We start from the raw sequence: 23,324 nt of genomic DNA, 5'->3' as shown, positions 1-23,324 counted from the left end.
GTCCAATCACAGCTAAGCATAACATGGGTTAGAGTCTAACCCATGTTATGCTTAGCTGTGATTTTATAGGAAAACTATTGCTGTAGAGGTTTGTCTAGCCGTTAGACAAACCTCTCCAGCAATAGTTTTCCTATATGATAAAATATTGTTTTAAAAAAGAAATGTCATGCACATATTTTTTCCAGTGCATATGGCAGGATTTTGATATTTTTAAGAGATTTTGAAGGTCTAGTTCTAAAAATGAACCAGTATTTAATCAAATCCATGATATTTACGTTGGAATGAATGAGCCCGGCTGGAAAGTGTCCAAGTGGGAGTGTATAAGTGGTAGAGGGCGTGGCTTTGCTAAATTGTCTATTTTTAGTTTTACGTCATGATGTACGATGATAAGAGCGCCCCTCACTTCACACAGGTCTGATTTGTATGTGTTTCCACCACTGGCAGTGATGGAAGAATTAATTAATACCTGGCAGGTTAATGTGTTCAAATTTGATTATCAAGAAGCTCCACTTTGCTTGTTCGTACCCAGTCCGACCGGCTGGTTAAGGCAATTTATAAGTCTCACTTGCCCTAGCCTCGATTACCTTGCAGGTGTATGCAAAGGCAAAAATATGTAATTTGGATAGCATATTATGTAGACATAGCGTTAGTAAATATAGTGTTTACTTATAGTTTCATTGTACAGATATTCTACTGTTCGACAGATGTAAGGTTCTTAGTTTACTTATGATCCTCGATGACTATTTCTATGTATTACATTGTGGTGTTCTTACTTACTGCTCTGGATTAAGATTGAGCTGAAAGACAAGTTTAGCTGAAATCCCAAACCAATCTTTCAGCACAGACAGAATCACTTGCCTGTATTCTATCCTTTATCACAGACAAGGACACCTTTTATTTTATAAGCCTTGTTCAAACATGAAGCAGTTTGATTGTGTGGGTTTTCCTTTGAAGTACATGGTCCTCTATAAGCTAGGAGTCCCGTCTGTTCCTGTTCACCCATTTGCCAGAGAAGCTTGCAGCTTACAGCGGGAAAGTAAAAATGGACAGGCATGACATCCTTGTACATTTTAACCACATCAGGTGGTCTAGACCAGGGGTTCCCAACCTGTCACGTCGCGCGTCATCATACCAATACAAAACCTAACTCACGGAAGACAGTTGACTGGCCCTTATAGGCCTATTCATAGTCTGGATTTTCGGTGGTGAGGTGACCACCGCTCCGGTGGTGAGGTGACCACCGGAGCTGTAATAACGTGGAGAGGTGGTGAGTAAAAACAGAGAGAAGGGCTGGGGAGAGCGGTGGTTTGCTCTTCACAGCGGCTCTGTGGCGTCATGTTGTAGTTGCGGTTGTCACCTCACCACCGATAAACCAGACTATGAATAACACTTAAGTAGGCTATATCGCAACATAATGACAGCTTGTTGTTGTCATTAGCAGCTGCTGCTGCTCGCTGAGCACACATGAACGGTAAAGATACCAAGGATTGGACAGTGATGTCACTGTTATGCTACGCAACACAGAATTAACACAGACTCGAAGCCGTTTATAAATCACAGTCACTGACGAATCCTTGGTATTTTCATTCGAACGGACAGTCAATTTTTCACCGCTGTTTGGAAAATCCTGGTGACGGTTGGGAAAACTTGGGATTCCCTTCTCGCGGACCCTCTGGGGACCCTCTTGGGAACCTCTGGTCTAGACTAGAGAAGTAATGTCTCATCCATAGACCAAGAGTACATGGAGAGGCCCTTTGTGGCTCCATGGAATGAGGCAGGTGATGCGTCTCATAAATGTGACACTTTTTACTTGTTATGCACATTCTCCACCAGTGATACTGCATCCAATGAATGTGCTACTCCAGCATTGGGTTCATTTCTGCTTATCTCTCAATCAGACCAGCAGCAGTATGCCAGCAGTGGTGAGCAGTCTAAACTTCCAGATCCCAATCGAATCCGTTCACGGATCCCCCCCAACATGCCAAAGCTTTTTATCCCTTCCACGGTGACCAAGTTCCCCCCAGAGATCACAGTAACACCACCCACGCCCACCTTACTCTCACCCAAAGGCAGCATCTCGGAAGAAACCAAGCAGAGGCTCAAGGTAGTGTGTGTGTGTGTGTGTGTGTGTGTGTGTGTGTGTGTGTGTGTGTGTGTGTGTGTGTGTGTGTGTGTGTGTGTGTGTGTGTGTGTGTGTGTGTGTGTGTGTGTGTGTGTGTGTGTGTGTGCGTGTGTGCGTGTGCGTGTGCGTGCACATATGTAAACACCTCTCCATCCAGCCATTGAATATATAACACTTAACCAGTACCCCTTGGCTGTTCCTTCCCGTTCAGAACGTCATCCTGTCGTCCCAGTCGGCGGCCACGGTGAAGAAGGACACACTGAGCCAGCCGGCTCTGGAGGTGCAGGAGACCTCCAGCCAAGAGTCGTCCCTGGAGAGCGAGTCGGACGAGGAGGACGACTACATGGACATCTGAGGACATCTCATTACATGTCATTATGCTGTGTCCGTCGTCACGGACTCACTGCCTCCTCCGATCCTCGGCCTTCTGTGGAATGCAACAAAATAAACGAGCCGAAGTCTGGCCGCTCTTTTTGAGCAGCACCACTGCGTTGGCCTCGCCCCTTGAATCAACAGAACGGTACCTGTCACTGCAGCTAAAATAATCTCTAAATGCCATTATTCTCTCTTTTTAAGTGTGTATTTACAGATTATTCTAGGGGCCGGAGAAAGAAAGAACCTCCCCAACGGAACAGATGCAGTATTTTCTTTGTCTTTGCTGTGACAGGTTTCCTCTTGCTGTGAGCGGTGTGTATGCAGCTAGTGTCTGTATTTCTGCAGCATGTCTGTAATGTGCTGTTCACATGTATCATATATTGGCTAACTATGCCTTCAATGACAACAGGGAAATCCCACGAAAGAACAATTCAGCACCTAGATACTGGCTGATTTATTTTATTATTATTTTGTGGCAGTCCAGTCATTTTGTTTAAGCATCTTTTCTTACTTTGTTTGCACGCTACTTGTGTCTCTGACCTGCAGCTAAATCCTTGCCCTGAGAAGTTCACATCCCCAAACCTGAGGTCAGTGAGGTGTTCTTGTCGGGATGTTTGCTCGGCGGCATGTTGTTAGAATACTACTTAACAGCTGCCAACCACGTAGAACATTTTTACAGAGGCATGAGAATTAAAATGCACTTGGCATTTTTTTGTATATGACATTTCAATGGACACTAAGGTGAAATTAAGTACAATCAGCCTAGTTCAAGACCTGTCAGTCATGGCCAGTAGGCCACACAGCCTCATAACCTGTAGCAGATTGGATATGTTTACACTTTACACATGGGTTGTCTTTTATTTGTCACTTAATATTTGTTTGGTTTTATATTTGTACTGTTTTTCTTGTAATACTAGTCCCTTTTGGTGTTTTGTTGTGTGCATTTGTGTAGCTAAAGAGGAATGGTACTTACTAGGAGGAAGTTGTGACACCAGCATCGCACTGAATGATATGGAGTTGGTTTTAATTATTGCAAACTAGCTTTTGTACATATCTTTATCAAAAAAAAATCACGATGCTTTAAATAGTGTTCAGGGTGTTAAGTTAGGCAGGATAGAGAGAGGGGTGTGTGTGTGTGTGTGTGTGTGTGTGTGTGTGTGTGTGTGTGTGTGTGTGTGTGTGTGTGTGTGTGTGTGTGTGTGTGTGTGTGTGTGTGTGTGTGTGTGTGTGTGTGTGTGTGTGTGTGTGTGTGTGTGTGTGTGTGTGTGTGTGTGTGTGTGTGCGCACGCACGCACTATTGTTGATAGGTCTTCTAGTTAATGGGTAGATTGATTTGGTCTTTTTTCTTTGTTGATAATTCCTAAATTCATTGTAATTGAAATGAGTATGGAAAACCTTCTATATAGATGCCTTTACAGTGGATCCATTTTGGTAAGTTTGTCAAAATGTTGGACTAACTCAGTGGAAGACAACCGAATGTTTTTCTTTTTTTTTTTTTTTTTTACAGATTGTTTTCTACAAAAAGGACATTTACTGATTGTCTAAAAACAAAGTTTAAAAAAACAAAAGCATGCAAATCAATGGCTGTAAATGATATTCACCTTTGAGAAAACCTGTTGGGAGTTTGTATTTTTTGGTGTAAGATACCTTTTCTATTCTAGTGCTGAGAGTCTTCTGAGAATGTATAATGGCCAAAGGCCAAATTTGTCGCACAACAGCGTCACTTTTTTCAGTCACTCATTTTTGTCGAGCGAAGCAGTTGTGATACGAACATTTTAGCCTCGGAGGTTACTGGATTCAAGGATTTTCTTTCTGCCCCCTCTTAGCTCAGGCTACTAGAGGGGAATTGTTTTGTTTTATTATTTTTTTGGACTGATTCAAGATGTCACAAACCAAAAATATTGAGAAACACATATCTGTTCTGTGTGGTAATTAAAATGCCTTCAAAACAATGCATACAAACTAACACTGCATGAGGTCTTTTACATATATTTATATTAATGGCTGTAGTGTCGATTGAGAACTGGGTAAGATGCAAATATTTCAGTATGTATCTGTCCATTTCCACAGGAAATATATTTTTGAACTGTACTTGCAACTCCATTCAAATGAGGATGGGAAATGTTTAAGCAACATGCTACAATGGAAATAAAAGATAAAATACTGTTACATTGTAGTCATTTTAGTAAAATTGCCAGTGCTACATATTATTTTAGCATTCAGATTACTTTATTTCTATATAACATTAATTAGACAAATGTTTGCCTTTCTATGCACTTCCCCGTCAGACTATAGTCTAAGTATAGTATAATCTATATGATGCAATATTGTAATAATATTTCTGCTGCTACCAATACTTCATGGATCATGAACAAATGGCCATGCATGATTACAGTTTTTAATGAGAATCTTTGCCTTTCAAGAAATCGCAACACAGTTCTCTTAAGAAATATAGCCTGGAGCGAAAGGTGTCTCTCGCTCTCTCTGCTATTTTTCTTCTCTCCTGACAGACCACCCTGCTGACCATTGACATTGTGGCCAATGGGCTTGTACAATGTAGTGCGAAGTCTCCGACACTAGGGAAGTCATTAGTCTTCATTAGCAACTTCCAGAAGTTTCTTATGAAGTGCTGTGAAGTTGTCATTTGCCCCTTTACCAGGCAAGCTAAATTTGAGGTTTGTTTTCTTATGTAGCAGGCCAAATGTGTGCTCCCCCACAGCCACTAGTTTGAGGATGTGAGATGACTGTCAATCCTAATTTAAAGAGGTGTTAAGAGAGGGATTGTAACAATATGGGTACTACAAATCTGTATGCTCTATCCTTAAATAAGACTTATTGTTTAACCTATGTGACAAAATAATGTAATACAACAAAACTGATGTCAACTATGAGTCGCTTTTTTCAGTGTTTTAGTTCATATGCAATACTTTAGAATCAAATAATGTTCTCATTCATCGGAAGAGATGGACGTTGTACCCTCAACACTTTCTCCCAGAGCACAGCAATGAAAATATACATTCAAATTGCGATGGATGTGCTGTCAATACATAGCAATCACTTCTGTCTGATCTGGGAGGAATCCATCTCAGGGGGTTTCTAGGTCTTCTGTGACATCAGGTTGTTTTCCAGCCGAAGGGTGCTAACCTCTACAAACCACTCCAAAGTGGCCAATTAAGGCATCAAAAGGGCATGCTGCATGGCTAATGTGAGCGAAAGGTGCGAGATTTCTCGTCAGACCACTCCAGGGGATCTTTATTGGGCTGCTAGAAAGCCGTCTGAACCCTGGGACCTGGCTGTGTATTGGCAGCTGTTAAGCATGGAGCACAGGGGGATCTGTGCACTTAAAGCAAATGGCCAAACACCTGGGGAAAGGCCGGGCACTGGTGCTGAAGGTGGGCAGTTAGCAGAAATATGGGTTAGACCACAATGGATTGGTAAACAAAAAAACATGCCAGTGGAAACATCAGTCGTAGAGATCTGGATGAATACTGTAACCTTATTGAGCACAGAGCAACTCGATGTAAACAAAATATACACTGAATGTGCTTTCTGTGTGTGGAAAATAGCTTCCATTGTTCTCCATCATTCACTTTTCACTGTAAAATATTAATATTCAATAATTCAACTAATTCAAGATGCTCAATTTTAGTCTGTTCATAAACGGGAGGAAATTAGCGAGGGCCTTGGACGGTATACCTCTAGTTTGTTGTTGGAACTGGCAGTCATTATCAATGTTCTCACTCACTGATGTGCTATCCAAGTCCAAATCCCCCTGAGGCTAGAGTGGCCTCTCATGTGACACTGGCCTCTGTTGCCAGCCCAGCCACGTACTGAAACAGAAGCCCCCCAGACCTCACAGACCTGCCACCTCCAGACCCAGCGTGTAATGGGAATGACACTGGCACTGTTGAAATGTACACCTTAGCTCTCAACAGCGACACTCACTTTGAGAGGCATGAGCCTGATAAATAGTAGGACTTGTCCTCACATTTTCTCCAATTATGAGGTTCTCTGTTTGTTTAAATCAGCTGTTGCACAACCTGGGGTCCGGATGGGGGGCTTGAGGCCTTGTGTGTCTAAGGTAATCCAAAATGTTCTCAATGTGATAATAGTCCAACTTTTCATACAGAATCTATTATCCTGTTACTTTTTTAAGCTAACTTTTAACATTATGAAGCAAAATGTAATCACTTTCAACCTGACATCCCTATTTTGAGTGTCATATTGTAAAAATAAAAATAGGCAACAAGTGTGGCCACAACTTTGTGTGTGTGTGTGTGTGTGTGTGTGTGTGTGGAGGGGGCTCAGCTTTTGTCAGAAACCATTGATTTAAATATAAAGAGCTGTGTGATTTATCTCCTTGAGAAATGGTTACATTTAAGGGTCCTATGCTGGATACCTTGTAATCCTCGACTGGGAGAGGAAGATTACCCAGTGGTCCCTGGCTGGGAAGCGTTGCCCTCAGAAGTGCAAAGTGAGGAGAGCAACACTGAACCTGTGATTAATAACTCCTTCACAACAATTGGGTTCACGTAAAGAGCATAATGCCACACATCACACTTCCTCAAGTTCTCCCACCAAGGTGACTCCAACCTGGGGGATTATTGAAATGGTCCGCTGGCTGTTATCTTGTTTTGTTTTGCTTTGACATTTTGTGGTTTATTTAAGACAGATACAGTGAGTGAGACAGGAGAGAGAGGGAGGTGACGAGCACAAAAACACCCTGGGTTGAACTTGAACAATCCACAGCTACAATGTCAAGCTGAAAGCAACTAGAATTGTGCTTGTGTGTACTTGTAAATGAGATGTAACAAATAATCTTGTAAACTATTGTAGCATTTGTCATACACGTGTTGTGCAGAGCTTTGCATCTTTTAAGTGCATCTCGTTGATGACACCATTATTCTATGTTCGTATTCTAAATGGACTCTTCATGGGGCCCTTAGACGAGCAACTCAATAATTTCACAGGCACGTTGCTGTAGTTGTAAACGTCTTTAGATGAGCTTAACTGCTTGTCCCTCAGGGGCCATGCTCTGCTCATTTGCAGATTGCCCGTTGTCTGTCTTCCATTCCAATATTTGGTTTTAGTTTCACATGCATTTGCTTTTGTTTTGTATTTTTGCAAAATAGTAGTTTTTCATACATTTGCTGAGTCACAAGCAATCGTTCCCATCGTGTATGGCTGCAAGATAACTACTAGACTGCAGATGATATTGTATGCAATATGTAAATGTCAGAATACAATGTGAGATTGGGTAGGTGTAATTGGACGTGTGAGGGGAAGCTAGCTTGAGATTGGATATTTCTGTTTTTAATGTAAACCCCAGCCAGTGGAGACAGGACATTTGGAACTGTGGTCAGATGTGAATTCAAGGTTCTCCATTCAAACAATGCCTGTGTTTAGCATTTGCATTGCCTATGGTAACAGGCCACAATGCGAGATGTGGACTATGAATAACACCCGTAGATTTGCTCTGGATGTGAGTCGTGGCATGGTTCAGGCTATTGGGGAAGGTCTTTATTCTCTGTCTCTCTTGCCCCATTCATGGCTGACTTGGGCTTGTGGTGCTAACAGGCTGTTAATTGCTTGCCCATACACTGTCTTTCTCCACATGCAGAAACCATCTCCTTCAAGGGAAACTAGCCTAATATAATGAGATTATCTATCAAAGTCTAGACACCCAATACACAACCCCCACTGCTCTGAGGCCATCAGCGGACGCCCTCAGGTAAAACTCACCTGGAGAATTACTGCTGTGGTATCATCACCCTATTATGGGTTTACACAGAGGTCCCCTCCCACTTTTCAGTTTCTATTATGAAGAGTGGCCCTAAGCAGAGACATTTAGAAAAGTGTGAAAGTGTGTCCAGAATCGCCAGATATTGCATTATATTGTCATTTGTTTTTAATTAGAATCCACGCCAGTAGGCTAAATGCGTTCAATGAAATGTGTAAAGCGTATTTTGGAGACGTATCATAACTTGTTTAGTTTTGGCGATCACAAGGCAATTATTTTATGGAAAATGTGGTTATTTTACATCGCTTTAAATCTTGTTCATTCTATGAGTTCTGTCAATGGAATCATAATGGGATATTTTACCACATTGCATAGATACACTAAATAGGTATTTTGCTTACACTTATGTGTGAATTGTACTTGGGCAGGCTATGTCTGAATTGTACTTGTGCAGGCTGTGTCTGAATTGTACACTTATGTCTGAATTGTATTTTCACTTGATTTTGTGCCGGGGGAGATGCACTCCTCATTGGGGAAGGCTGTCCATATTTTGTTTAAAAGTCTCTTAGCAGTTAATAAAGATGCATTTCCTCCGTCCCTCTTCCTGTGGGGACGGTATCAAGGCTCTGTTAAGTCTCTTTGATTTCCAGCAGCCTCCAATCAGAGTGGAACATTGACCCATCATTGTGCCACTTCAAAGACACAGAATGGCTGTCTTGACCCCACCCACTGCAGGTCTCCCCTTAAAAGTCAGGGACACCCCATACCACAGATATGTCCTGCTGCAGATCTCTAAAGTAACTGATGACTCAACATTGACTTGCTGCCTCACCTATTTCTTAAACCACTGGATTTTACACACACAAGACATAGGAGGGACCGGTCCGCGGACCAAAACCAACACTCACTTTGGATATTTCAGGATAACTGGACTACAGATTGACCCTATCTGCATTATTCTCCTCTCTTTTCCACCATTGAATCGGAAGGATGCAATCCATTAGAGGTGAGCGTTACTCTCTGACCATGAAGTGTGCATTGCTAAGCTTTGTCTAATCGGGATTCTTCTATAATCTATAGCACTTACCGTATGTTTAATTGATGGCTCAAATTTCTTGATCATCCAGTATTTAATGTGTGACTGACTATGATCCATCTCCCCTCTTTGCTAGACCTGAAGCCCAACTTCAGTATCCCAGCTCCATCCTCTGTGGCCCCTGGACCCGATGCTTACCACCAGAGCAGCATCAAGCTCACTCTTGAGGACAGTGACCTCTGGAAGGACTTTCATGAAATAGGAACAGAGATGATCATTACTAAATCTGGCAGGTAAGATAAAGAAAGCACATGCACTGCCAATAAATTTAATTTAACTTGTGTTAAAAGAGTCTAAAGAATAGTACAGTGTAGCTGAAGTTGTAGAATCTTGGATTACATTAACCCTGGCGTCCCTGTCTATTCTTGGCATCTCATAATAGCCAAACATTTGCTGAAAATAGCCGATCTTATTACAATTTGAGAATGTAGAATAATTGTTATTTTGATCAATGTTTGCTGTTATCTCTATCGTACCAACATCAATACAGAATGGAATTGTGGACAAAATCTTATCCAATCAAATTGTGGTCTGTGGCTCAAATGCCAAATAAATAATGGGCCTTGATACAAAATGGGTTGAAAACCACTGGTTTAAAGGTTAAGGAAACATGCTTATTTTGACTGCTCCCATGTATTTATGCATCTGTGCATTTATTGTTTTTCCAGGAGAATGTTTCCCCACTGTAAAGTCAACCTCGCTGGCCTGATTCCATGTGTCAAGTACATCTTGTTGGTAGACATGGTACCAGAGGATAGCTTCAGATATAAGGTAAGAGTGCATGTTTATTTGTTAAAAATGTCAAGAATCCAGTCAGAAATGTATCAAATTTCAACCCTTGCTTAAAATATTAACACTTTTTGGCTTAAATTGCAAATGGAAACTAATATGTAATTCACCCCACACCCATGACATTGGAAATAGAGTTCCCTGAAATGGTTACCACAACAAATCCCCCTGTTTATCACCCCCCTCTCCTGACATTGCACATCAAAGGATGTTATCTCTTCCTGTTTTTCTATCCCCTGCTGGGACCCCACTGTACTATCCCTTTTTCTCTGTGGGTGGTAACCAGCCAGCCATCACTCTGGGCTCTATCTATCCTGCCCCCAACACTGTGGGAAGGGAAGACGGTGCTCTGCTACAATATCACCTTTCCGTATGACAGACAATAATGACACTTTGGCTTATCTTGTTCTCCTTATAGTGGAATAAAGAGAAATGGGAGGTGGCAGGAAAAGCGGAGCCCCAGCCTCCCTGCAGGACTTACGTCCACCCAGACTCTCCCGCCCCGGGGTGCCACTGGATGAAGCAGTCTGTCTCCTTCCTCAAGCTGAAGCTCACCAACAATACTCTGGACCAACATGGCCATGTAAGTTGAACTGAAAGCACAATGAATATAGTTATAGAACTACGTCCCCAGTTCCACTCCAAAAAACTCAGAATTGGATAAATCATTCGTCTGAAAGAATGGTTGGTAGTCTTGCTGTGTGCTAACCTTAAAAAAAATGAAGTGTGCATGCCCTATTTCTATTACTGTATATTGACTTATTTCACTGTACATTTGACTTGTGCTTCCACCTAAGAGTCAATTCTTTCTCTCACCAGATAATTTTGCACTCCATGCATCGTTACCATCCACGCTTCCACATTGTTCAAGCAGAAGACCTGTACAGCGTCGGTTGGAGCATGTTTCAGACCTTCACCTTCCCTGAGACGTCGTTCACAGCGGTCACTGCTTACCAGAACACCAAGGTGAGTGGTTATTTTTCCCATTGTTGCCACTGTGACTCTTGTCACTCATAATCATTACATTTAAGTGAGAACAAGAAGTCTTTGATAACTGTGATTTTAACCCACCTTTCTTCTTTCCATAGATAACAAAACTGAAGGTTGATAACAACCCGTTTGCAAAACGTTTCCGTGATGAAGAGGAAGGAGCTAATGGCAAAAGACGTGCAGCCAAAATCGCAGTCTGCCCACCAGAAAAGAGAGCCAAGAAGAATGCCATCGTGAAAAGGGAGTCTGATGAGGACAGTCCTACAGGTACTGCTGGTTTCAAAATGTTCACTCTGTTGGTGTTTGTTTCTGTTTGCGATGATGATTGATATGTTTTGGTTTGGTTTATTACATTTTTGTATTTCATTACAGATTTTTGCCAGTCATATGAGGGTTATGAGGGTGAGGAAGGAGATGTCCCAAAAAGGAAAGAAGAGGTCAAGGAAGAAAGCTACTCCCCATGGGCCCCTGAGAGGGAACAGAGTGTACGCACAGAATCACCCCCAGGCACTGACACTAGAGATATGTACAATACAGAACAGCTTGTACCAGCACCAGCATCTTATCAACCTTACAGGTAATTACTTACACCCATCACCACCACCACCCTGACGAATATTGGGAAACGGAAGCATGCTGAAAAAACATAATGTTCCCCCAATGCCCAGGGGTTAAAGCCCATAAATTGACAAAAATATGATATGCATGATGTTTCGATCTGAGAGATAACTGTTCTTGTGTTGTGTGGTTGAGCAATGACTCCCGTCAACGTGGGCAATGAAATTCCTGTTCTTGGTTTGTAAGATAACTCTGAACCTTCTCTTTTGAATTTTAGGATCCATGAGTATACAAAACCTCCCTCTCCTGAGTCTAGAGTCCCAGATGTTGCAACTGTGACGGATCACCCCGACTCTTCTAAGTCCCGCACTCATGACATCGGCCCATCTTCTTGTGGGCCACAGCAACAGCCCCTCCCGGCCCACCACCAGGATTACACCAACATGACAGGGGTACTCAACATGACCATGGCTCAGGCCAATAAGCAGGGAGTGCTTAGCCACCACATTTACAGCCCCTATGGTGCTGAGCAGGCCCTGGGCCAGTGGGGCGGTCCCGGTCCCACCCAATACCCGCCTCCACCTCACCATTTGCCCACTGATTACACCACACAAGCGGTGCACCATGGGTATCACCATAGCAACGTAGCGGAATGGAGCCAGTATCCACTCTTCTCCTATGGTTGTTGGTGAACATAATCCCGCAAAGTGGTGAGTTATACTGACTGAGGGTGAAGCTGTAGAGGCTGTCGCACACATCTTCCTGGGGGTGTTCATCCCCGTGCTCACAGCTATGAGAATGCATGCCCAGACATGGCTGACAGCCAGAGACTTTTGTCAGAGCACCAATGGAAAAACTGAACAGTGAAATTGAGTGAGGAGCGACCTATTGCCACCGTATCATCACTAGCGGTCGCACGGTTCAGTACGGTCCAGTCTCCAGCACGGACTGCAACCGAAGTGCTGATTAGTTGTAATGAATTGTCTATTTATTTTGTATTTGAATTTAAGTTCCTCCTGTCGAGTTTCAATAGCCTATTATTTTTGTAAAAAAAAGCGTGAAAAAGGTGTGCAATTATTTGATGTGTTAAAACTGTGATGTGATCTGTATGAAAATAAAAACCTTAAAGTTATTTTAATCTATTCTTTGTGTCGAAAAAATATATATATTGATTATATAGCATTAGCAACATGATTGAACACATATTTTTAAGTGGAATTGTAACAGATTATTTCTGTTACAATTTCAAAATATATAACTTCAAGTGCCCAATGCATTGTCAATGGCCACGGCCGTGGCCAAGACTCTGTTCCCTTTTGCAGGGGGTCCAGTTCCAGTTTGCGCGTGCCTGTATTTTACACACTTTTTATGTGTGTAAAATACAAAATTAAGTGTGGAGAAGATGTATAGGCCTGTGCTCTGTTTTCAAGATTTTAGGATATAAGGCCCAGAACCATTAGGCCATTTTTCCTGCACATGAGCAAGCCTGGCAATGGTTCGCTACTCAGTGTGTCTTGCAGCTCTAGCTAGATTTACCTGTTGTAGGCAGTTGTAGAGTTAATTACCTAAATAAGAATTGCACATTTTCTGTGAATTGGCTGTGGTTATCAAAGACAGAAATGTAGTAAATTCGTAGTCATTTCTCCAATATGGCAGATGCTGCTTTCAAAATCCACATGAACACGAGAAAAGACAACTTTATTAGAAAACAAGTAAAATAAGAGTAAAACCAATAAGAACTGTACATGTAGCAGGTTAAAAACACATCAGCTCGGGAATGCTATTCTGAACAGGTGGGTTTTCAGTGCGAAAACCCACCCACTATTCAACTATATTGTAGATTTTTGTCCAATGAATGGAGAAATTACATCATACGTGTCTGAGCATGCCTGAAAAAGTGTCATTTAATATTTTTCAAAAGAAATGGCCAGTTTAACATTCAGGTGCCCATTCTTCCTGTATCCGGAGATACTCGTTTGTTGTTTGTGTCTATCTGTATCAACAACTGAAACAACGTACTTGCCATTAAATGAGGAAATGACACAGGCAGCTATACCTCCATGGAAAAAATTTACCGACTGGGAAATGCACCCCCCTTTGATTTTTGACAGAAGCACTTCTTTCACTATGCATATTATGATGGAACTATAGCAAGTAAAAGCCGCACATCATGTATAGTTTAATGACTATGCCAAAGATCATAAACAGGTCTTAATAACAAAAAAACAGGTCTTAATAACAAAAACAACAGTTCTTTGACAATCTCACTAAAGTGATAAACAGGTGACTAAATAGAGGTACAAAGAACACTTCCTCTCTGGGGCAACTTCCTCCACTAAATCTGAGTGACAATGACATTTATTTTCATGTTCATAAGTCAAGACTTTAGGGCCCTGTGCAATACAAATGTGTAATATTGAATGAATAATGAATGCATTTGGTTATTTCAAACATAAATTAAAAACGCATAATATACAAAACAGGAAAACAACTAGCAAAACACAACAATGTTCGAAAAAGAGTAGGATGAAGCATTTACTCTTAATTATCACAATTTTATACACAACCCAAACATTTACACTCCATGTTCAGAGAAAACGAATAAAATCTTAAACAGTAGTACTCTGACACATACAGTATTTGATTATTATTGTTGCATTGCAGTATGTTCACGTAACACTTTAGTATTATGTTTGCATCAATGTGTGTTTTTGTCTGACAGTCGAAGGCCCAGAGAATGTTTTCGCTGGTAGTTTGAGTGTAATAAATAATATAAATAATTTTAACTGGAGGGAAAGTATACCTGGAAGGTCTGGGGAGGGGACATCTAGGATCTAACTCGTTACAAGTGAAGGTAGCCTAATACACAAGTTTTGAAAAACAGTATTCTTCCTGAAGTAGGCTTAATGTTTCTTTTTACTTTCCATTAGCTGATGTAGTAAAGATGACAGTAGTTTCTGTCCCAACCCAACATGCATTAAAAGAGCCTTGCTGTGACTCTGAACAGGGTGTGTGTGTGTGTGTGTGTGTGTGTGTGGGGGAGGTTCACCTGCTGAGGTTTACCCACTGGCATCATAAAACATGGTACGACTATCGTTCTCCATCTCAATGAGCGTTAAATAGCCTGAAAATGGGGGGCTGTCGGCTTCCTTTCACAGTTGAAAAACAGGGCTGTGCTGGGTGGATATGAACCGCTAATGACCGTTGTAAAGGTTAGGATGGGAGGAGGAGGAGGGGATGTCATCCCCCAGGAACAATTCTGTGGTGATGTGGACTTTTACTCAGCTCAATTCATTAGTTAGTAGGCCTCTTGAGCCATTAGTGGGGCCGGATGTCTGGTCCCTTTCTCCCTTTTCCTCAGCTGAAGCATGATGCTGATGCACACAAGTTTATTTACACATTTTGATGAGGAAAGGTAATGGAGGGCAGAGTGGCATCTGTATTGATCCTTGCTTCAAAGAGCAGTCATCCTGTCCAGGGATGGTGGAAATTAAGAGTTATTATTACAAAAAAACCCCTCAGAGGTCAATTTGAGATAGCGGTAAGAGCACTTTGAAGTGAAATGTTGGGTTGGAATCCTCTAAATTAATAATCCACACAGCTCCCCAGCTCAAACTAACAGAGTGATAACACTGATAACCTCTCCTCCAAAACGTTTTGACTCCAGTCAATGTCAAGTTCATACTACTAACTACAGTATGTCTGTGGAAGCCAATGTGATTTGGCTGTGCTTTGCGTCCTGTGTGCAGGTGTCTGGCCTATACTTTCTGGATGTCTAGGTTGGATGTACAATTAAAGAGACCCTCCGTGCAGAACTACCTCCAAGCCTCCAAGGTGTCTTAACATTTATCATTCTCCACCATTCTAATGGCGTTTGTAGGGACAACCTTGTTTATGCTCAATGTTATGTCACCCTTCACAGCAGGAGAAACAGCAAGAAGAGGGCACAAGCACTTAGCAATGTAAACCCCCACTCCCACTGAGTTTAAACTGCTCAGCACTACACCAATGGGCAATTTAAGGGTTTTAATTGCTCTGATAATGGACAAGCAAAGAGCAACAGATCGACCTGCACTGAGATGATGGTAAAGGCCTCTGGCAAGGCTAAGTGCATAGCATATGTCTTAATTATCCCCCAGGTGGTGATAGTTTTAGGATGAATAGACTGCTATTAACAAATACATAAACATAAAGATTGTTACAGGTTGATGTCCAGTGGAAGAGTGAGCAGACTGCAGCCAGACATCATGATGGGGGGTAGCACAGCAGTGTGAAATAGAGAGGGGGTGCACTGACTTGGGGCTGGTGGGGGTAACAGATGTAGATGAAACAGCCTCAGAGAGGAAAGCAGCAGTCAAGCTTCATAAAGTCAATGGACTATAGGGCCAAATGGAGAGGAACTGGTAGAGACTGGGCGGGATAAAAGGCAAAACACAACAACCATCACTGCCTGCTCACTCGCGCTTAGTGGCTTTCATTTCAGTTCAATTGAGAAAAACCAAGATCAATGGGAACATTCTCTTTCAACTACACTGTAAAAATGCTCAGAGTTAAATTAACAATGAGCATTTTATACTGTGTACACTTCTGAAAATGAACTGCATAAACCAGGAGGGGGGAAACCTCCAAAGCCTGAATGAAACTCACTTGTGAAAAATGCAGTGTATTCATTTTATTGATTTCCAAGCTCTACCCATGAATCAACTTCATTACTTGCATATTTTGACCCAAGTGTGGCACTGGATACCATTATAATGTATCCTTTTTATTGTATTGTATTAAAAGTAACATATTGAATCATTGTTGACCGAGCCTTTCTGTGACAGAAATAATGCATAGTAGTGGTATTGATGTCATAAGCTTCATTGTTATTGGTTTGTATTAAGCAATAGAATGATGCAACATTCTCTACTTGTACACATTTTCTATACCGTATGTGTAATCTTTGGATTATGTCACCAAATGGCTTTGAACGTGTGAATGTTCAGCATACAGTCTATCCACTGATATTAAGTGCATTTTGTGATTTAAAAACCCATGTGAAGTGAACGGTACCTTTTATAATGATGTAGTATAGACCCTCCTGACGTCACAGGGGGTGGAATAATATAAAACCCAAACATGCACGTCCAACGTTCTACCAAGTTTCAATATCTCTTTATATCACATGGGCATGGCAGCATAAAGAGGTGGTGTACAATGTCGCACTTGTGTATGCCTTTTAGGTAACCGGTACGGTCGCCCCTTTTCCATCTCGCCCCACTACTCTACCTAGCTGTAAATAATAAACATAATTCATGTTGGTGTATAGAGATAGACTACTATACAATCAAATAAATCTGTATACAAGATAATTTCAGAGAGGGAGGGAAATACTAAATTAACTGTTAACTACATTAAAAGTTGGTAAAGGGGTGAGTCGTTTGGTATTCCCTCCTTATACAGTTGCTTAAAATAATGCATCTTTAGTTTACACTTTTATTTGCCTATAAATATTTATATTCGAGGCACAATACCCCATCACCATCAAAACAAAATATAATGAACATAAGATTCTGTATTGTGACTGAGAAAACAAGGCACAAACAATGACATTTATCATGAATACTCTTATGCAAGTTATTTTTGTACTGCCCACAGTTTGGCAATAATCACTAGTTGATAAGACAAACATGGTAAAAACACTAACAGATTATCAGTTATACAATTCAATTAGCTTGCTAATGACATTACAAAATGACACAGTAGTACCATTAGTCTAAGGGTGTGGTCACACAGAAATTCGATTCTGCCTATGCGGCGAACTCTATGCGGTTTGTTGCTATTCGCAGATTTCCAAAACTAAACACTTTCCATTGAAAAGCATTGCCAGAATGAAAGTTCGGTGAGACAGCACCCTAAAGCCTAATTTATGCTTTGGCAAAAAAGTATTGTGTGACCCGTTTGACAAAATAATGTGTATTTTCAACTGAGAAAAGTGTAAAATCCATATCAAGAGCAAAAAAGCATTGGTGAGCCATGTGTATTCCAGAAAACCCTGATAATTGCATAGCCTATATTGCTGCTTTTGATTGACATAAATGGGGGTCATTCTTGTAAGACATGTGAGCTAGGCAAGGATTGGTGGACAGATTAAATATCTTATGCTATACTTTAGCAATAACAACACAAAACGGCCCAGATTAATATTTTGGTTCAGAGGCACATGTTGATCATCAAAGTGGTCAACATGCAGGGACGCAACTACTCCATAACCACTAGAAAGGGCACAAAGTGTCTTGAGCCCCCAATCATTCTGAACAGCTGCTTCTGGACAGTATCAGTACCCTATAAAGAATCAAATCAGTCATCACTGGAGTCCTCTGTGTTGTCCATCTCCACGTCTTCCCAGGGGGCCTTGTTGCGCTGCTCCCAGGTTTTGGCCTGAGCGAGAACAGCCGAGGGGAGGAGCAGCTCACAGGCTGCCAAACCAGAGATACGGCCCTCAAACGGCATCCCATCCGTCCAGTCGTCTGTCTCAGTGTTGTATATATGAACATACCTCATCCTTCTGCCTTTGTCGTGGGAGCGCCCTCCCAGTATATAGATGAAATTGTTCAACACAGCCATGCCTGGTTCACCATGTCCAGCTGGGAGAGGGCTCACCAGAGACCAAGAGTTAGCTGCTGGGTTGAAGCACGCCACCTGAAAAGTTGTAAAACGTATTACTCTCCGTTATATCTGTAGTGCCGTACAATTGGTAATGACCACTAGGGAATGGAGATGCTCTACCTTAAGGACATCACGGCGGTAGCCACGCTGATCATTGCTTCCGCCGATAACATAGGCACGTCCATTAACAGAAGCCATGCCATGCCACGCCCGCTCTACGGGCCCCTCTGCACATCCTACCCACTCATTGGCAGCTGGGTCAAAACAGTACGTCTCTTTCAGATATGTAGCACCTCTGCGTCCACAGGTGATATATATTTTGCCATTCACCACTGCTGCAGCATGGGCATACACCTAGAAGGAAGGCTAGACTATTATTCAAGGACATTTATCATGAAAAGATCAGATTTACCTATGTTTCACCTAGCCACTGACTCTAAACTGGTTCTGCACTACTTCTACACTCTTGCTTTTAATTGATCTCATATTCATGTCCTCACTGTATTGCATTACTGCTATTATTTTAATGTTTTATGCGCTGCTTTTCTTTCTCCATTGCTCTGTAAAGCACTTTGAGCCGAATTTCATGTCATGAAAGGTGCACTAGCCCCTCCTATGTCCATCTTTCCGGGTCTGTGTGAACACAAACATTGGCTTGTGATTGGCTGATCACCCCATAGCGATTATTTGATTTACTGAGCAAAGTACATTTTTATGTGGGTATGTTCAACAATAAGTGGAGTTCTAGCACCATCAGGTGGACTGTAAGAGTATTGTGACTTTCGTTTTGCAATTAATGTATGTGTGTACTATACCTCTCTCTTGAGGGCAGCAACATAATCCCAGGTGTTGGTTTGTGGATTATAGCACTCCACTGCATCCAGTTCATTGCTGTAGTCCCGACCACCGATGGCATAGATATGTTCGCCCACTACACAAACACAGTGGTCGGCATGTTGCTGCTGCAGAGGCTTAATCATGCACCAGCTGTTGTGACGAGGGTCATACCTGGGAAAAGAGAAAGCAGCTCAAAGCAATCAAGTAGAAAATATGACTACATTGCCAGGTTAGTCTCAAATTCAATCAGCAGTAAACAGATTAGAGGGTGCAAATTAGAGTTCCAAATTGAATCAAGTGCAAGCCTGACCAAAAAGAGTGGCAGAGAAACAAAAACTAATCTTTAGACTCATCTTTAGTCAAATAAAAACTGACATCTCAAACAATAACATTTTAAAGTGTTATCTTTCCGGAATATATACTACTAATTTGACACAAACTGTTATTTTGACTCAGCTGACTCAACTGACATTAAGTGGTTATTCCCACCTCCAGCAGCGGGTTTCAGCACGAAATCCACTGGTGTTCTTGTCCCCTCCGATCAGGTAGACAAAGTTGTTTAGCACAGCGATACCCTGGTTTGACATGCGCGGAGCCTGATTTGCAGTGAGTGTACGCCACTTCTCCCAGCTTGGGTGGTACACCTGGAACAAATCTTCTGTGTCTGAGAGGGATCTGGAGTTAAACATCCCCCCAAAACCCACAATGCAGCGGAGGCTGGAACGAGGCTGGGTGAGAGGAACTTGCAGAACAGGCTGCCTGATTTCCTGCTCATGGTAGCGCAGCGCAGCTCCAACTGAGTCCCGCAGCGGGCACTCCTTCAGCCGGCCATACAGCCTTAGCAACACATGTTTCTCCATCAGGCAGAAACGCACAGCTTCAAGCATCTTCAGATTGTCCTTTGAGACAGAAAGAAACATTGGATATGGTTAGCGTAGAATGGTCAAGGATAAAAGCAATTAATATATATATGATTGTTAATATATCACCATAGAGAGCAGGTATCCACCTGCTCTCTCTGTGCCATACTCGCGTCATGTCCAGGGGGTGTACTTACAGTACTACTTATACATCAAGCCGCCTCACGCAACCTATGGGCCACAAGGCTAGGGTCATTCTGCTTGTGAACAGCTAATCTCTGGCACTGTTGGCTTGCTTGCTGTGAAACTGCAGACACACTCCCTGGATTCTGGGACAGAACCTTTGGCCCAAATATTTCATGCAGACCTTTTATAGCGCCACCAGGAGGCCCATTTCTGCACAGTACTCATCAAAATCACGCACATGGGTACACAGTATCTCTAACGAAACAGGTCTTTCAGATTTTTGAGGGGCGCTAGGCCCTCCTATATACAGGTTTAATGTTTGTTTTTAGTTCAATGTTTGTTTTAAAAACGACATTGACAATGAAGGGAAAGTTTACATCATCTTAGCCATGGTTCACATGACGCTCGTACTAGCGTCATGGCGCAACTGCCTCCTGTTTTACGCGATCGCTACATTTACAGTCCAAACGTGTATATAAACATTCCGATTTCAAAGTAAGAAAGTACTCGCCACATGTGCCACGGGTGATTTACGCAATTGCGTAAAACAGGCCGCAGTTGCGTCATGACTGTCATAATAATCATGACAGTCATGTTTCAGGGCTAACATCATCTTGTCCCTAACACAAACATTAAATGCCATCAACAATAAAGAGAATTTAATGTTTGTTTTGACACCGTTTGTTTTACATCACCTAATCAACATGAGTTAGACACATGGGTGTGATTTTTTATATTCCATCCTTATTGACCACGATTGGCTTCACCAGAAACAAGAGTTGATATAAAGTCAACTGGGAAAGGAAATTGTAAATAAGTGGGTTTTCAGGGCGGTTTTGAAGGCTCCGGGGCATGCGTTTGGGGAGTGCATTCCAGAGGGAAGCCACAGAGAACCCTGTCGCCCCAGGTTCAGCACCTGGTCTTGGGGACCTACAGGAGGCCGGCATCACTGGACCTGAGGGAACGGGATGGGACATGTGGCTGGAGGAGGTCAGAGAGGTACGGGGAGCCAAGTTATCTAGTGCTTTATAGGTGGTGTCATGGTGGGGAGCATTTTGAAGTGAATTATTTGTAATTCTTTGTAATGTTCTGTGGGAGTTTCTGCCCAAAAACTGCAAAGACCTAATTTGCAGTCAGACAAAGACAAGAGGCTTATGTCAAACGGACACACTTATGACCCACCTGCAAGCACACCTGGTCTGTCTCCACCTGTTCAGGACTGTAATGGTAGTGCAGCGCTGCCTCATACACCTCGTTTTCAGAGTCCACGTCTAGTTCGTCGCTGCACAGCACTCTGAAGACTTTATCTGGGGGGAGCTGACGGTAAACCTCGGTTCGAGAGAAAGCCTGGATGTTTTTGAGGATGTAGGTGTGCAGCTTGGACTGTAGTTGTTGCAGCCCATACATGTCAGCCAATCTATCGACCTCTAATATGTTGCTGTCATCCAGCCAGGAGAAGAGGAAGTCACAGCAGAATCCAATAACATCTTCAATCTATAAAAACAAACAGAGCTTGGTTACGAGCAACAAGTTAACTAAATATGTAAGAAAGGGGCAGAGGGAAGCAGCCTACCTGTACCAGAGTGGCTGCAATAAGGACTTCCTGTACATTATCTACATCTAACTCGATCTCTGACGTGTAGATGAAATCAAGAAGTTTCGTCATAGCCAAGTAAGTTACACCATGTACTGGGATCTCTGTCAGCTGTGTCTCCCGGAGCCCTCCGGCAAACATCCCCCTAATGAAGACACATTGATTGAACTAGTAAACGGTGGCTGTTAAGAAATCAACTCCATTGGCGTTTCCTTTACAATTAAAAGCACTCCTGGTGAGCCGAAGACATCAGGATGAATGTAACCATTACCTAAAGTAATCGCAGGAGGCTGCCAGAAGGATGCGGTGGGCTTGAATGGGGCGAGCCTCCACCAATAGCACAACGTCAAAAAGGATGCCGTTTTCCCTTAATGCAAGCAGGCCGCCCAGTAAGCTCTGGGAGTGGCCAGAACTTCTGTAGGTTTGGCGGCCACAGTGGCCTGATGAATCAGCATGTCCTCCCATTGGACTCAGCCGCTGATCACCATCCTCAGCCATCGCAGGGTCCTTATGTGGCTTGGCTACATCACTTGTGCCTGCCGTACTTTACCGACACCATCTTTGCACAGCTTAGTAGTTAACAGAATGAATGTTGTTGGTATCTAAAAGAAAAAAAGACATACAGTAAGTAGGAAGTGGAGAGATTAAACTGGAGTCATGATGTTTGACAAACACTTTGCTTGAAAGTACTTATGGAGCAATAATACATTTTATTTATATTGCACTTTACATTTGAAACAAATCTCAAAGTGCCACAGTACAGTGTGCATGTGCATAAAACATAATTAACATAAAGAAGTCTAAAAACAATTTAAAACAATGGTACCGGTATGTGCATGTTTTCCGGGAAGTTCTATATTTCACAGGAGTTTCTGAACGATATCTATCTATAGAGTTAAGTCCCATGGATTTAACAATGGTTTATTATCTTGCGACCAACATTGGAGACACTACAGCGAACTATAACTCGTCAAAGTGGTATGTAAACATTAGCTGACAAGCTAGGTGGGAGCACGGATTAAACCAAACAACTTGCTAGAATAAAACAGAAATTTGATTCAAGGAAATGTTAAAGTCTTACATTACATGTAAACCCTCCAATTGCTTTCAATTTTATTTAAAATGACACCGCAGGTTTAGGCGTAGGCAGCACTGCAGCTGGCTTGACAGAATCAAAACAGGACTGTTTACTTTCTTTCAGTGGTACACCCCATAGCTCGGAGGGCCGGTGGCGCTGTTGGCTTAAATGGCTAGTTGCTGGTTGTTAGGCAACCACTAATTTGCATTACTAGTGTGAACAAAGACCATCGTGCGAAGTTGATTTTTCTTTTCGTATGTATTACTTATTATTTCGTATGTATTACTAAACATGTAATGGGGGAACGTAATCGATTCTATTTGACTCGTGGGACCAGGACCTACGTACTAGCCTCGGTCTCTGGGTCCCAGGCTTGCCTAAGTACAGTACTGTTTAGTCAAACTGTGAGACGTGCTTGTCTGCAGTTGCTTGACAACGAACTACCCAA

General features: G+C 42.2%; 3 protein-coding genes across 6 annotated transcripts in view; 2 read left to right on the top strand and 1 right to left on the bottom strand.

Annotated features, from left to right (window-relative positions):
- Positions 1–4,662, top strand: part of cabin1 (calcineurin binding protein 1) — a 76,328-nt gene extending 71,666 nt beyond the window's left edge. For 2 of the 3 annotated variants that reach the window (XM_083784905.1, XM_083784903.1), the window contains exons 37-38: positions 1,899–2,104; positions 2,334–4,662. In XM_083784905.1, coding sequence (XP_083641031.1) covers positions 1,899–2,104; positions 2,334–2,477 — 350 coding nt within the window. In that variant the 3' untranslated portion in view covers positions 2,478–4,662. The remainder of the gene's footprint in view (positions 1–1,898; positions 2,105–2,333) is intronic. The other variant, XM_083784904.1, reaches the window with a different exon arrangement.
- A 4,565-nt stretch (positions 4,663–9,227) lies between these two features.
- Positions 9,228–12,573, top strand: tbx16 (T-box transcription factor 16; the record flags this gene model as incomplete). The annotated part of the gene is made up of 8 exons (XM_083783506.1): positions 9,228–9,243; positions 9,410–9,566; positions 10,002–10,104; positions 10,541–10,705; positions 10,942–11,088; positions 11,211–11,379; positions 11,485–11,689; positions 11,948–12,573. The coding sequence occupies 8 exons, from the start codon at positions 9,228–9,230 to the stop codon at positions 12,360–12,362; spliced, it is 1,377 nt and encodes a 458-aa protein (XP_083639632.1). The 3' UTR covers positions 12,363–12,573.
- Positions 12,574–18,007: 5,434 nt separating this feature from the next.
- klhl22 (kelch-like family member 22) lies at positions 18,008–23,019 on the bottom strand. 2 transcript variants are annotated; one of them, XM_083784678.1, is made up of 8 exons: positions 22,880–23,019; positions 22,070–22,400; positions 21,778–21,943; positions 21,387–21,698; positions 19,648–20,057; positions 19,137–19,329; positions 18,442–18,675; positions 18,008–18,354 (listed from the first exon to the last, which is right to left on the bottom strand). In XM_083784678.1, the coding sequence occupies exons 2-8, from the start codon at positions 22,294–22,296 to the stop codon at positions 18,013–18,015; spliced, it is 1,884 nt and encodes a 627-aa protein (XP_083640804.1). In that variant the 5' UTR covers positions 22,297–22,400; positions 22,880–23,019; the 3' UTR covers positions 18,008–18,012. The 2 variants fall into 2 exon arrangements, with proteins under 2 accessions (XP_083640804.1, XP_083640805.1); XM_083784679.1 differs by having other exon boundaries at positions 22,885–22,967.
- Positions 23,020–23,324: the final 305 nt, after the last annotated feature.

The sequence above is a fragment of the Protomyctophum parallelum genome (genome assembly GCF_964188405.1).
Source record: "Protomyctophum parallelum genome assembly, chromosome: 15".
In the NCBI taxonomy this organism is placed as follows: domain Eukaryota; kingdom Metazoa; phylum Chordata; class Actinopteri; order Myctophiformes; family Myctophidae; genus Protomyctophum; species Protomyctophum parallelum.
The sequence above is the reverse complement of the archived record's forward strand: the minus strand, read 5'-3'. Positions and strand labels throughout refer to the sequence as shown.

Coding starts and splice junctions, on each gene's coding strand:
- klhl22 (XM_083784678.1), bottom strand. CDS start 22,296: ATGGCTGAGGATGGTGATCAGCGGCTGAGTCCAATGGGAGGACATGCT. Junction 21,944..22,069: donor GCCTCCTGCGATTACTTTAG/GTAATGGTTACA, acceptor TGTCTTCATTAG/GGGGATGTTTGCCGGAGGGC. Junction 20,058..21,386: donor CAGACCAGGTGTGCTTGCAG/GTGGGTCATAAG, acceptor TCTGTCTCAAAG/GACAATCTGAAGATGCTTGA.